General features: G+C 41.7%; 1 protein-coding gene across 1 annotated transcript in view; it reads right to left on the minus strand.

Moving 5' to 3' along the window:
- The window catches only part of RNF20 (ring finger protein 20, E3 ubiquitin protein ligase), a 37,984-nt gene extending 32,221 nt beyond the window's left edge, over positions 1–5,763 (minus strand). Inside the window, exons 1-2 of the mRNA XM_011990058.1 lie at positions 5,417–5,763; positions 4,151–4,305 (exon numbers count right to left, since the gene is read on the minus strand). Coding sequence (XP_011845448.1) covers positions 4,151–4,279 — 129 coding nt within the window. The 5' untranslated portion in view covers positions 4,280–4,305; positions 5,417–5,763. The remainder of the gene's footprint in view (positions 1–4,150; positions 4,306–5,416) is intronic.
- Positions 5,764–12,695: the final 6,932 nt, after the last annotated feature.

Raw genomic sequence — 12,695 nt, forward strand, 5'->3', positions numbered from 1 at the left:
GTCAGTTTTTCCAGTTCCTCCACTCCAATGATTATCTCCTCCACTGTGCTTCAGCCATGCATTTCAAAATACACATCTCAGACTTTTGTCCTTATATAGAACTGCACCACATCCGAAATCTTAAATTCCAATTTCCCATTCCCTGAGTAATACCACATCTTTGCATGTATCTCACGCCCTTAACCCAATATACCAATCACTTTACCTCATTTAGATCTCCAGAATGTTGAATTCTTTTCTTTCTCCTTTTTGGTCTCCTTCTATCTCCGCTACCTTCCATATCTTAATCATATGCCATATCGTACATTCCTTCAAACACCTGCCTAACAGCCTCCTCAGTTCTCTGCCCTTAATCCTTTTATTCTACCTCTGTGAACAGACCCCAATCTGAATTAATCCAGATATTTGGCTATTCCATTCCTGTACCCAGTATGCTGAGGCTTCTAGAGAAGTTCATCAAACCACAGAAACCGGTGCCTTTACAAAATGAATTCTGAACCTAAACAGATCCAGAAATCTTTATCAAGTGAGCTATCTCCCATTCTCCATCAAGGCAACATCAACGTCTACCAAACCTTGCCTCCTTTTACATCATACAAAACAGACGGCTTTACTTCCTATTTTAATGAGAAAACAGAAGCCATCAGATGGGAAACACCTCAATTCCCCATCTCTTTGACCCATTCACACAATTATGCACACATTCTTAAAACCTCAGCTTGTGCTCAGGATCCTGTTCTCTTCTGTCTCTACAAAACCCTCACTCCATTAGTAATTTCACATCCCTCTCAGTATTTTTCTCTCTCCAGCTCCTTCCCTAGGACAAGCCGGGGAGGGGTTGGTGGGAGGTGGGACAGGGAGATATAACAAGCAAAGAACCAGCATGTGGAAAAATATTCTTACTTTTCTGAGGAATTAATGAAATCAATATTTTAAAGTAACAATTGTTTATTAAACCACCCATTTTTGTTTCATTTTTCTCTTTTCCATTTTAGTTAAAACATTCCTAATATGCCAAAGTAGTACACAGTGTTCCCACTGTACCAGTTTATTAACACTATTAATAAACTATATCCTTAAACTCTTAACACTGCCTTTCCCTTCTTGCTCTAACTGAAACCTGGATGAGAAACTGTTTCCCTGCAGGCTTCTCCAGTGGTGGCTGTTTCTCTTCCACACCCCTTGAAGCCAGAGAGGGATGAATATCCTCCTTATTTTCCATTGCCACTTCCAGGCCATTACCCCACCTTCCTCCCTAAAACCTCCTACCTCTGCAGCTCATGCCACTAGCCTATACCACCTGCTGCCATGCTCTGTTGAATTCATCTATAAATGTCCACGTCGTTTCCTCACATTTCTCAAAGATTCAGCACCTAGCTTATTATCACTCTCCAATACTTTTCCTGTCATCATTCTTAATGATTTCAATACCCATACAGATCATCTTTCCTGTACTTGAATCATCAAGTCATTGACCTCCTCTTCACCAGTGATCTTGTCCTCTACCTCCTTCAGCCACCAACTCCCACATTTAGTCTTACTTGTACCTACATGTCCTCTATAAGCTCAATTTCAAACACCTCATTCTTCACAACTACCACTATTTTTCCAGCTCACTCTCTCCAGTTTCCTTACTCCAAAAATTCCTCAAACTCTCCAGGATCTACCATCCATTGGTCCTATACCTTTCACTTCTCTCACTTCCTTCTTTGCTGAACTTAAATTCCATGATCAGTCATTATATAGTCATCTACTTTACAGCGATACTTCTTTAAAGCATTGTCTCTACTCTCTTTTTCCTAATTCCTCTCCTCTCATATTCTCTTAAGCTCACTGAAAACAGGCTGCTATCCCCACTATTCCACCAACACAGGTGTTTTGGTATCTCCAATGAACTCTTTATTATTAAATATAATATCTCAGTCCTCCCTTTACTCCCTTTGTTCCAACTGAAACCTGAATGAGAACACATCAGCAGCACCTAATCAGCTCCTTCTTGAAACACTTTCTTCATTGGGCTTCTAGGAATCCAATCTGTCTTACTATCCTCTTACCTCATTGGTCCCTCTTTATTTGTATCTTTGATTAGTCCTTTCTCATCTCCTTGACATGAAAATATTGTAGTGCCCCAACAGACCTTTTATGCTTATTCCTTAAAGAAATCTGTAGTCTCATAGATTCAAACACAACTTACAAATGATGTTCCCAAATGTACAGCTTTAGCTCAGACCTCTCTCCAGCATCCAGCTTATTAACTACTTATCCATTCAGAGGTCAAATAAATATCTCAAACTTACATGTCCCAAATCAAACCAAACACAATTCATCCTCCATGACTCCCAAAAATCTGCTCCTCTCATACGTTTCTCTAACTAAGTAAAAACTCCATTACTTTCAAAATCCTGGGGCGATCATCCCTCCTATCTTTCATGTGAGTTATCCAATCCATCAGCAGATCTTATCCATGCTACCTCCACAGTGGTCCAAGCCACCGTGATTTCTCATTAAGATTACTACAAAGGCCTCCTATAGCAAAAACTCTGTGCTAAGTCCTATCAGCCTGCCAGATTCAGCACAGCTGTGGTGGACAGCTCCATTGACGCTGCCAGTGTTCCCACTTCAAGTACACTTTGGAGACTGTTTCTCTGTCCCACAATCACAGCGGGCTCATAACAGCAATCTCAAAATGCACAGGAGGTACTGCTTTCAATGGCAACCTCCAAGCAATTGGAGCAGGGATCAGTGGATACATGCCTCAGATCCCTACCTCCGGAGAAATGGAGTTATAGGAAAAGAGAGTCAGAAGGAGTGAAGAAAAAACTCTGCTAACTGGCCTCTTGTTTATAACCCTTGCTCTTCTATAGTCTCCAAACACAAGTCAGAGCATGTTACTCCCCTATTTAAGACTATCCAATGCCTCCACATTGCCTCTGGATAAAGTCCACACTAGGGTGTGTGCTATGTGCTTCCCATAAGTATGTGCTTATCCCTATGAACAGCACATATCCCACTCTAAACAGTCTATTCCCTTGTCAGTGCTACCCTACAAACTAAAGTCTAGGGGATGTTTTCAATGTAAAGCACAGTGTCTGGCAAATAACAAATACTCAACAAATATATAGTGAGTGAATAAATGCCTTTGAAATGCATGATGTAAGGCAGTGCTAAGACAAAAATCACTTCCTGCCAGCAATATTAAGTACCAGAACCCCAGGAAGCTTCAGGAATGACACTCCATCAGCAACTCACTATGTATGTTCCTATTATTCTGACTCAAAAAAAAAAAAAAATCAACCACTCTAAAATAAACCTCAGTCTCAAAATCAAATAAGTAATAGATGTAGTTTTGCAAGCCATACAAACATAAGGCATTTTAACATCACATCCCCATGTCTGATTTTCAAAAAAGCAAAATCTTGATGTAGATCAAAACCTGTAAACTTCTGATGTCTAACAGATACATAACATTACTATGAGATTTTTGGTATATAATACTCATTTTGTCAGCTCCATAAGAGCAAGGATAATATCTATGTTATGAACCATTATATTATCTAGCCCAATACTAGCTATGAATGGCTCACATTTATTGACTATTTACTATATTAAATGCAAAATCTTAGCCCTTAACAGGGACTCTCATTTTATCTGCATAAGAATCTAACATAGCAGATACTCTAACTATATTTTACAGACAAGAAAACAGGCAAAGGAAGGATAACACAAGGTCAGCCAGCTAGGAAGTGGTACAGCTCAGAGTCAACCCCAGGCAGTCTGGTCTCAGACTCTCACTCTTCACCACACTCTCAATGATTGCTAAACTGTCTCTTAGAATCTGGTACTGACTTTCTCAGTGAATGCAAAATAAATGTGTATCTTCCTACTGCTAAATACCTATACTTAACGTTGTATCAGGCACCACATTCCCAGATTCTCAAAAGAATGTAAGTACACCTTGAAAACAAACAACTGTCAATCTACCTCTCCTCCAGAACTGACTACCACATCATTTTACCTACTTTCAGCCTGTTTTATCTCCCTCTTCTTTTCAAACAGCTTCCTCACACTCCAGAAAGCTTCCGTGAATTTTTAGTTTCAAGTTGCAACTGACAGAAGAAAAACACACTTTCATAGCACTGTTTCCTCATACCGTTGAAGAGACACCTCCTAGCTTAATTGTTTCCACTGTGGTCCCTGAATCTTCAACAGCTGCCTTCTTCTCAGGAGGCATGGAGGTGCCAGGTTCTCCAGCTGCTCTTTTATTTCCAATTCCTGACATTTTGGCAGCAGATGACAGCGGTTATCCTGACAGAGAAAAAAAAAAAAAAGGCAGAAACAGACATAATATACGTAAGGAAAGCAACAATAGAGTAAAAACTAGAAATTTTTCTGACCAACCCTTTAACCTGGATCCATTAATTCCACAACTATCTCCATATTCCTCTTGGAGGAAAAAAAAATTAAATTGTAGAGTAAAAATCAAGGCGGGTCGGGCGCGGTGGCTCATGCCTGTAATCCCAGCACTTGGGAAGGCCAAGGTGAGCGGATCACGAGGTCAGGAGATCGAGATCATCCTAGCTAACACGGTGAAACCCCGTCTCTAATAAAAATACCAAAGATTAGCCGGGCGTGGTGGCGGGCGCCTGTAGTCCCAGCTACTCGGGAGGCTGAGGCAGGAGAATGGCGTTAACCCGGGAGTCAGAGCTTGCAATGAGCCGAGATCGCGCCACTGCACTCCAGCCTGGACGACAGAGCGAGATTCCATCTCAAAAAAAAAAAAGTCTAAATTTAGACTTTACATGAAAGTAAAGTCTAATTTTACATGAGGCTAAATTTACATGAAAATAAATTTCTAAATAGGATGGTGATAAGAAATGAGACAATGGGCAAAGGGAGAAGAGACCAAAACTAAAGTTCTGGAATCTCCCTTCCTGTAATGCCAAAATCAGAAAAGGGCAGTTTGATTATGCCAGAAGTTAACACTACAGTGTTGGAAGAATCACAGAGCTAAAAGAGATCTGTGAAACGCCTACTCAAGTCATTAATATTAGACAAGTCAGTTATCATCTCTGAGCCTCAGTTTCCTAACCCAGGAATAAATAACCACAGTATACACTTCCTATGCTTATTTTTTTTTTTTTTAAAAAGGATGATATAATTATAGAAAGAACTTGGCACAATGCCGAACACAAAGTAAGCACTCAGAAACCCCAGCTCTTCTTTTAACCTTTGCAGTGTCTCCCCTATTTCCAAACGCTCTCTCCACTCTTTTGTGCAACCCTACCGAAGTCAGACCTGGGTGTGCCAGTTCTGCCTCTTAGAGGCCGTGTTGCTTTGAAACAGTGAATTCGCCAAGAATTTCAGTTTCCTCAACTGCACAATATTAACGAATATATTTTTCGTTTGCCCTGCCTACCTCCCAGGGTGCTCAAAGGAGGCGGAATGGATGCTAAAGCACTTTGGCTACTTCAGGAGGCAACCCAGCCATCACCGAGACTAACAAGACTACTCTGCTTTCAATTCAAGCTCCAGAAGAGGACTATCGCTGGCAACAACCTGAGTAGGACCTCGCCTGGAGAAAGAAGAGACAGAAGCAGAACAAGGCTGCAATCCAACTCGCGAAAAGCCAAAGACCTCAGCCTCCGCGTGGATAATTGCAGGCCAGGAGACTGACGGCCCCAGAACCGGAGAGGGTGGAGACTCCTGAGGCCCGGCACAGCATGCTGGGCCCCAAGCGGGATCTACCCTAAGTCCTTTGAACTGGCGCTGCGCAGGAATAAAACTCACAGCAGTTACTCACCAAGGCCCGTGCAGCGATTCCAGCGCTCACCCTTGACCCGCGGCGGAGACGGGGCAGAACTTCCGGGAGGCGGGGCCACGGAGAGGAAAAAGGGAAAGAAAAAAGGAAGTCGCTTCAACCCAGCCCACAGGACTATGAGACCCCGCCGGGCGGAAGTGACGTAAGAGGGCTCGAGAAGCTTGAGCAAGCCCCGCCTCTCTAACAACGCTGGGCAAGCGCAGGACCATCTCTTGGCTACTACCTCCAAGAGTATACCTGGGCCTCGCTGATATCCGACGGCGAGCCCTTGACTTTTGTGACTTGTTGACCTTTGCTACTGCTATCTGTTTTTTCTGCTGGGATAAAGTTGCTCATTCTGTTGCTTGTCATTGGGGTTACTATCACTCGTTCAGACGGCCGATTGGCTGATGGTCCCGTCAATCTCCAGGGAAATTACTAGCCTCAGACACCTCAGAAAATTGTTCGTTGGTGCCCCTTCGTGCTGAAATGAAGAGTTCTGGAGAGAATCTGAGGGATTTGAGGAATTTCAGATCTTGGGGACTTTTCCCCCGCACAGGGAACGGTATTCTGCCCTGTCTACACATTAGAATCGCTTTAGGGAGTTTTGGTCCCTCTAGGGTAGGGCCTGGACAAAAGCTTTTTTAAAAAAGCGTTCCCTTCATCTCCTCCTCCCAAACCCCACATTTCCACCCGCTAGATTCTAATGCGTAAACAGGATTGACAACTACTGCTCTTGTGCTTTTTTGGGAACAAGAAATGGTCCAGGAAAAAGATAAACGCTAGTTAGTTTCTGATCTCAGTACTAGTCTATTTTAAGCTAATTAAGCATTGATTTTTTTTTTTTAAGTTTATGACAAACTGCTATTTTCCATTCAGTTAAGCTAAATGCGCTTTAATGATAGAACGGTAATTAATCTAACCTATTAATGAAAAGCTGTATGCCTCGCAGAACTGCGATAAATTACCTAATGAGGTCAGCTAAGGGTCCAGAAATGGAAGAATGATTGCTATATCTTTTTTTAAAAATAGAATTTAGGCATCTTGGGGAAAAAGAACCTAATCTACACTGGATTTCTGGTAGTGTGAAGACTTTTGTCCCTGTACCTGTTGGGGCTTACCTGTAAATGAAGTAAGATGGTCAACACCAGGAAAACAAGTATTCCTGGTGCCTGGCAGTAGAACACCTTGACTATGTTGGAAAGAATTAACTGGCCCCAAGTGGACTTCACATTTCATTCCGTGAAGCCGGAGCCTGAGAGCATGTGAGTGGGGACCCACCTGCCGAAAAGCGTTGTATGAGACAATGACACTCATTCTCTCATCTTCCTTGGTTCCTCTACTCTTAGCAAGCCTTTCATTCATAGAACTACTGAATGGCAAGGAATGGTTTCTCTAGCCCAGAGCTTGTAAACTAGAGGTTCACAGACTGCATTTAGCCAACAGTTATGCTTTGTTTATTTTAGACAGTATTGGCTGTCCTGCGTGGTTAAAAACAAGAACAAAAATGAACTTAGTTGCCAACATTTAAAATATGGCTATTTTACATGAAAATAAAAATTATCAGTTTCTCTGGAAAATGTTGACGATCTTGCAACAGAAGGGTTATATTTTTGCATGATCACATTGCTTAGAGCAGAGTAGTGGCTTTTTTTTTTTTTTTTTTTTTTCTCCAGACAGAGTCTTACTCGGTTGCCCAGGCTGGAGTGCAGTGGCACGATCTCGGCTCACTGCAAACTCCACCTCACAGGTTCCAGCAATTCCCATGCCTCAGCCTCCCAAGTGGCTGGGACTACAGGCACACGCCACCACACCTGGCTAATTTTTGTGTTTTTAGTAGAGATAGGGTTTCACCATGTTGGCCAGGCTGGTCTCAAACTCCTGACCTCGGGCGATCCACCCACCTCAGCCTCCCAAAGTGCTGGGATTACAGGCGTGAGCCACTGCTACTGGCAATGAGCCATCGTGCTTGGCGTGGCTTCTCTTTTATTAATAGATCGTGTTATTCTTGTTTACCATAATCCCCACTATTCTTTACTGGTTCCTTAGCACTAGTATAGTTTGAGTATCATCACTTGTGTGTTATATTGTGATAAATCAATTGCTAGTACTAGGTAAGTGTCTGGTGGACATTATTGGTGATCTACCCAACATCCATTCACCTTCCCGCACCTTAGCAGAACCAGGATTTTTTTCATGTATCCATGTAGCACTTTGATTCCATAAGTCTTAAGGAAAAATGATTTCACCCCAATCTCCCAGGATTATCTTAAATACTAAGTTCCGTTTCAAGCCAAAGTCCTAGTCAGCAATTGACAGTTTAATCAGGGTGAATTTCTTTGAATAGTAGAACTGAAGCAGTTTCTTATCTTCCAGATTTTTTGTGTGAGGCTGAAACTGTTGGAGGCTTCCTGCTACCATTCTTGAGAATGGAGCGACCACACAGGGGTGAGCAGAACAAAGAGAATCTCAGGGAAATGGAGCCACATCAACTGAGTTAGGTCACCCCTAACTTCAACCCACACTTAAGAGTGTTAGAGAAGATTCTATAAAGAGAGCAGACTTTTCTAGTACCTTTCAATTCTCACCATGCAGGTAACCATATTCTCTAGCAACTGGGATATATGTCTTTCTCAAAAGTTCCAATTATCTAACACCTTCACAAGTGTCACAGCTCTCTAGAAAATAAAATCAACTCTGTGTGTGTGTGTGTGTGTGTGTGTGTATGTGTGTGTGTGTGTGGAGAGAGAGAGAGATTTGAGAAAGAGAGAGAGAGACACTATAAGGAATTGGCTCACAAGATTGTGGTGGCTGGATAAACCAAAATCCACAAAGCAGGGTTGCAACCTGGAGCCCCAGGAAAGATTTGCAGTTTGAGTCTAAAGGCAGTCTGCTGGCAGAATTCCTTCTTGCTCAGGGGAGGTTAGTCTTTGTTCTGTCAAGGCCCTCCACTGATTGGATGAGGTCTACCTACATTTTGGAGAGTAATCTGCTTTAGTCTACCAATTTAAATATCAATCTCATCCAAAAAAATCCACATTCACAGAATCATCCAGAATAATGTTTCACCAACTATTTGGGCACAGTGGCCCAGCAAAGTTGCCACATAAAATTAACCATCATAGTAGGTAACCATATTCTGCAGCTACTGGTGAGATCTGTCCTTTCTGAAAGCCTCAATCAGCCATCTGACATCTTCACAGTAGCCTGTCTCATTCTAGAGAATTGGGAAAATAGAATAGATGAAGAGGAGGATAGTAGAGATCTCTCTCATTGAACACATTCCCCATTCATTTCTGACCAGCCACTTCTGACTGACCACTTCTGACTATTCACTTCTGTTCACTATCTTAATCAAGAGAAAAAGGAATATCCCTGGAAAAATAAGTTTTTCCCTCACTTATAAATGGGAAAACAGCATTAGCAATGATAAAAAGAATACTTAATATTTTATTTCACTTTTAAAGTCTCATTGATTGTATCAAAAACACAATTTAAGCAAATAGTAATCTTTTCTAAAATGAGAAAACAGACTCAGATTTTAAGTGATTTTTTTTTCAAATGACTTAATGAGTAGTTGTTGAAGGACCTAAGTCATTTGACTTCCAGCCGGTCTTCATTAACTACCCAATTCTGCCACCAGGTGGCATAAGGCAACACGCCTCCTTCCCCAGTTCCCCTCCTAAAGCTTTGGTTGCAGAGTACTACGCATCAGTCATGCCTTGTCTTCACCTTAACTCTTAGAAACCTGGACAACTCCTGAGGGTAGGCTTAATGCTCTCAAAATGAACAAAATTCAGATATTTTGGATTTTTGTTTATTTTTTTTCTACACTCGTTAAAAATGTTTTGTTCTAAGATTGTTATATCTCCATGCATTCCAATATTCCATGAACTCTGGATTGGATTGTGTGCCAGACATAATTTAGGAACTCCCTTATTTTAAACAAGTTGTATTTTATTTAGCATGATATCACTTGTTAAACAGAAACATTTAGATACCATAGCCCTTGCTTTAGACTTGCTGAATGAGAATTTCCAGGGGAAAGCTCTCTGAAAATGCAAGTTCTTACTTTTGTAATTATACTTCCTATCTGGGCACGTTTAAGGAACGCTGCTCTAGGTAGTGATGTCCAGGTCCACCTGAGAGTGTTCTACAAAACCGAGCCCCCTCCTCTTGTCCTCAGCTTTCCCTTCTCCTACCATTCACCCCCACCACACCTTTCTCCTTCATTTCCATACCCCTGCCTCCTTCTCCCCAGATCACCTGGCCCACTATGCTACATCATGCTCAGCCCTCTTACTTTGCAATTTCTGGAGACCAGGGAGGTGGCTTACTCAGGGGAGCTAGAGCCAGGTCTCTCTTTTTTAAAGAGTGAGGACAAGATGTCCTAGCAGTCTATGGAAACATAAGAGCTAATTGGTAGTCACAGATTGTCAGAGGAGCCCCATTTAGTTTAATGCTCTCTTAAAAAGCTGAGAGAAGGCCAGACGCGGTGGCTCATGCCTGTAATCCCAGCACTTTAGGAGGCCAAGGTGGGTGGATCACCTGAGGTCAGGAGTTCAAGACCAGCCTGGCCAACGTGGTGAAACCCCGTCTCTACTAAAAATACAAAATTAGCTGGGCGTGGTGGTGGTTGGCTGTAATTCCAGCTACTCAGGAGGCTGAGGCAGGAGAATCACTTGAACCTGGGAGGCGGAGGTTGCAGTGAGCCGAGATCGCACCATTGCACTCCAACCTGGGCAAAAGGAGTGAAACTCCATCTCAAGAAAACAAAACAGCAAAAAAAAGCTGAGAGACACCATGCAGCATGATGAGAGCATGTCATTTGCAGGGACATGGATGCAAGTGGAGGCCATTGTCCTTAGTAAACTAACACAGGAACAGAAAACCACACGTTCTCCCTTATAAATAGGAACTAAATGATGAGAACACATGGACACAGAGAGAGGAACAGCACAAACCAGGGCCTAGTGAAGGGTGGGAGGAGGGAGAGAATCAGAAAAACAACTAATGAGTACTAGGCTTAATATCTGGATGATCAAATAGTCTGTACAGCAAACCCCCATGACAAATTTACCTATGTAACAAACAGCACATGTGCCTCCGAACTTAAAAAAAAAAGCTGAGAAGTATCTACGTTACAATCATAGAATTGGTCTTGTATGTCCTTGTGCCCAGCCATGTGACAGTCTATGTTTGGGTTTCTGATATTTTTATCATTCGTATTTCTATTATGCTTTTGTGCTGGTTATGATTCCTTCATTAGAGGATGAGAATTTGGAAAGCAGAAACCAGGTTGTCTTTGTGAATTTTCACAGGTAGGTCTACTCTTCCATATTACTGTTACTGTGCAACTAGAAACCCACCTGACCTTGGAGGAGAAAGAACAGCATCACTGAAATGCCTGCATCAGGCATTGGGGATGGGAGTACAGCAAGTAATTACAAAGGTAAGATATGGAATTTCCATTTCCAGAAGCAGGGCATGACCATCTTTCAGAAAACAAGCTGAGGAGTAAAACTGGATTTCAACTGAGCGCATTTGTCAAACTAGGTAAAGGAGAATTTAGGTTTTCATGGCCTTGGTAGGCAAGCAGGACAGGAGACAAAGCCCAGGGACTATTACTATTGGGTGCATATTAGAGACCCCTCCCCATACAAGCAAGGTAGAAACAACTACTTCCAACTGACAGAAAATTGCCTGTCTCAAACTTTGGTATAAATATTTTTGATGACTGATACAGAATTCTAGAAGGCACTTAAAAAGAGTTTCCAGAAATGTGGAGAAATAGACGAAGGGCACAAAGAGGCCATGGGCGGTGCCTATGATCTCATTTTTACTTTTAAAACTTAAAAAATGCAATAAATCTTATACTAACCCTGGGTACTTGTGTTTATTTAGTACAAATCTGAGTACAGATTTTGGGGCAACGGTACCTAATTAGGCACACCCAGGCACACCCTGACTTACTCCTGGAGCTTATAGGAGTTCCAAGAAAATCCACATGGATAGAGATTGAGCGTCTTTCCCAATGGGCAGTCAAGAGCAATGAGATGGATCACTAAATTCCAAAGAATCTATGTCATGCCATATACACATAGCAAGGAGGGCCTTAATATTAGCAAAACAACATCAAGTGTCACACTAAATAAATGTTGTTAACTTTAAGTTTACTCAGCTCTGTAGCCTTGTTTATATTTAATTTGTAAGTATATTTTTGTTTGTAAGCTGTATAAGCATAAGGCATGCATACCAAGTTTATATTTATACATTTTAACATTACAATTAAAATATTTTAAGTAAACACTAAGTGGCCCATGAGAAAATCATTTTCCTTTAAAGAGGGGTCTGTATATTACTTAAGTTTGTAAAATATTTATTACTTACTTGTGTATCTACTGTCTTTTGTGGTTCATAATTATGTCAAGTCTTTTCTTTTAAATTATTCCAGGATCAATAAGAGAGAATTGATATCAATATAACGGATACAGTATATCAATTTAAACATGTATTGACTTCAGCAACTACATGTATTAAGATACGAATTTCCGGTGCCCAAAGGCATGTGGCCAAATTCAGTTAAAAGGAGGTCTTACAGCAGTAGTATACAACCAGGAATCCACAAATGTTCGGAATCTTGCCTCATCAGCACCCCTTTCCCGCCTCAGAAGAAAGAATAAGCCTGATTACATTGATGACTAATGCAGTTACCTAGAGAGTTATGAATTCTCCAGAGACTGCCTCCAGCCTCTCAGCTCTTGTAAAGCCCTTCCAGGTGGGGCTGCCATCCTCATCAACCCTGCGATACTTCTAGCACTCAGCCAACTCTCTTCTCACTGTCACAACTTCAGGAAACACTTTGATCTTAAATATGCACATGCTGATATATAGTGAA

The sequence above is a fragment of the Mandrillus leucophaeus genome, unplaced genomic scaffold (assembly GCF_000951045.1).
Source record: "Mandrillus leucophaeus isolate KB7577 unplaced genomic scaffold, Mleu.le_1.0 Scaffold368, whole genome shotgun sequence".
NCBI classification, from domain to species: domain Eukaryota; kingdom Metazoa; phylum Chordata; class Mammalia; order Primates; family Cercopithecidae; genus Mandrillus; species Mandrillus leucophaeus.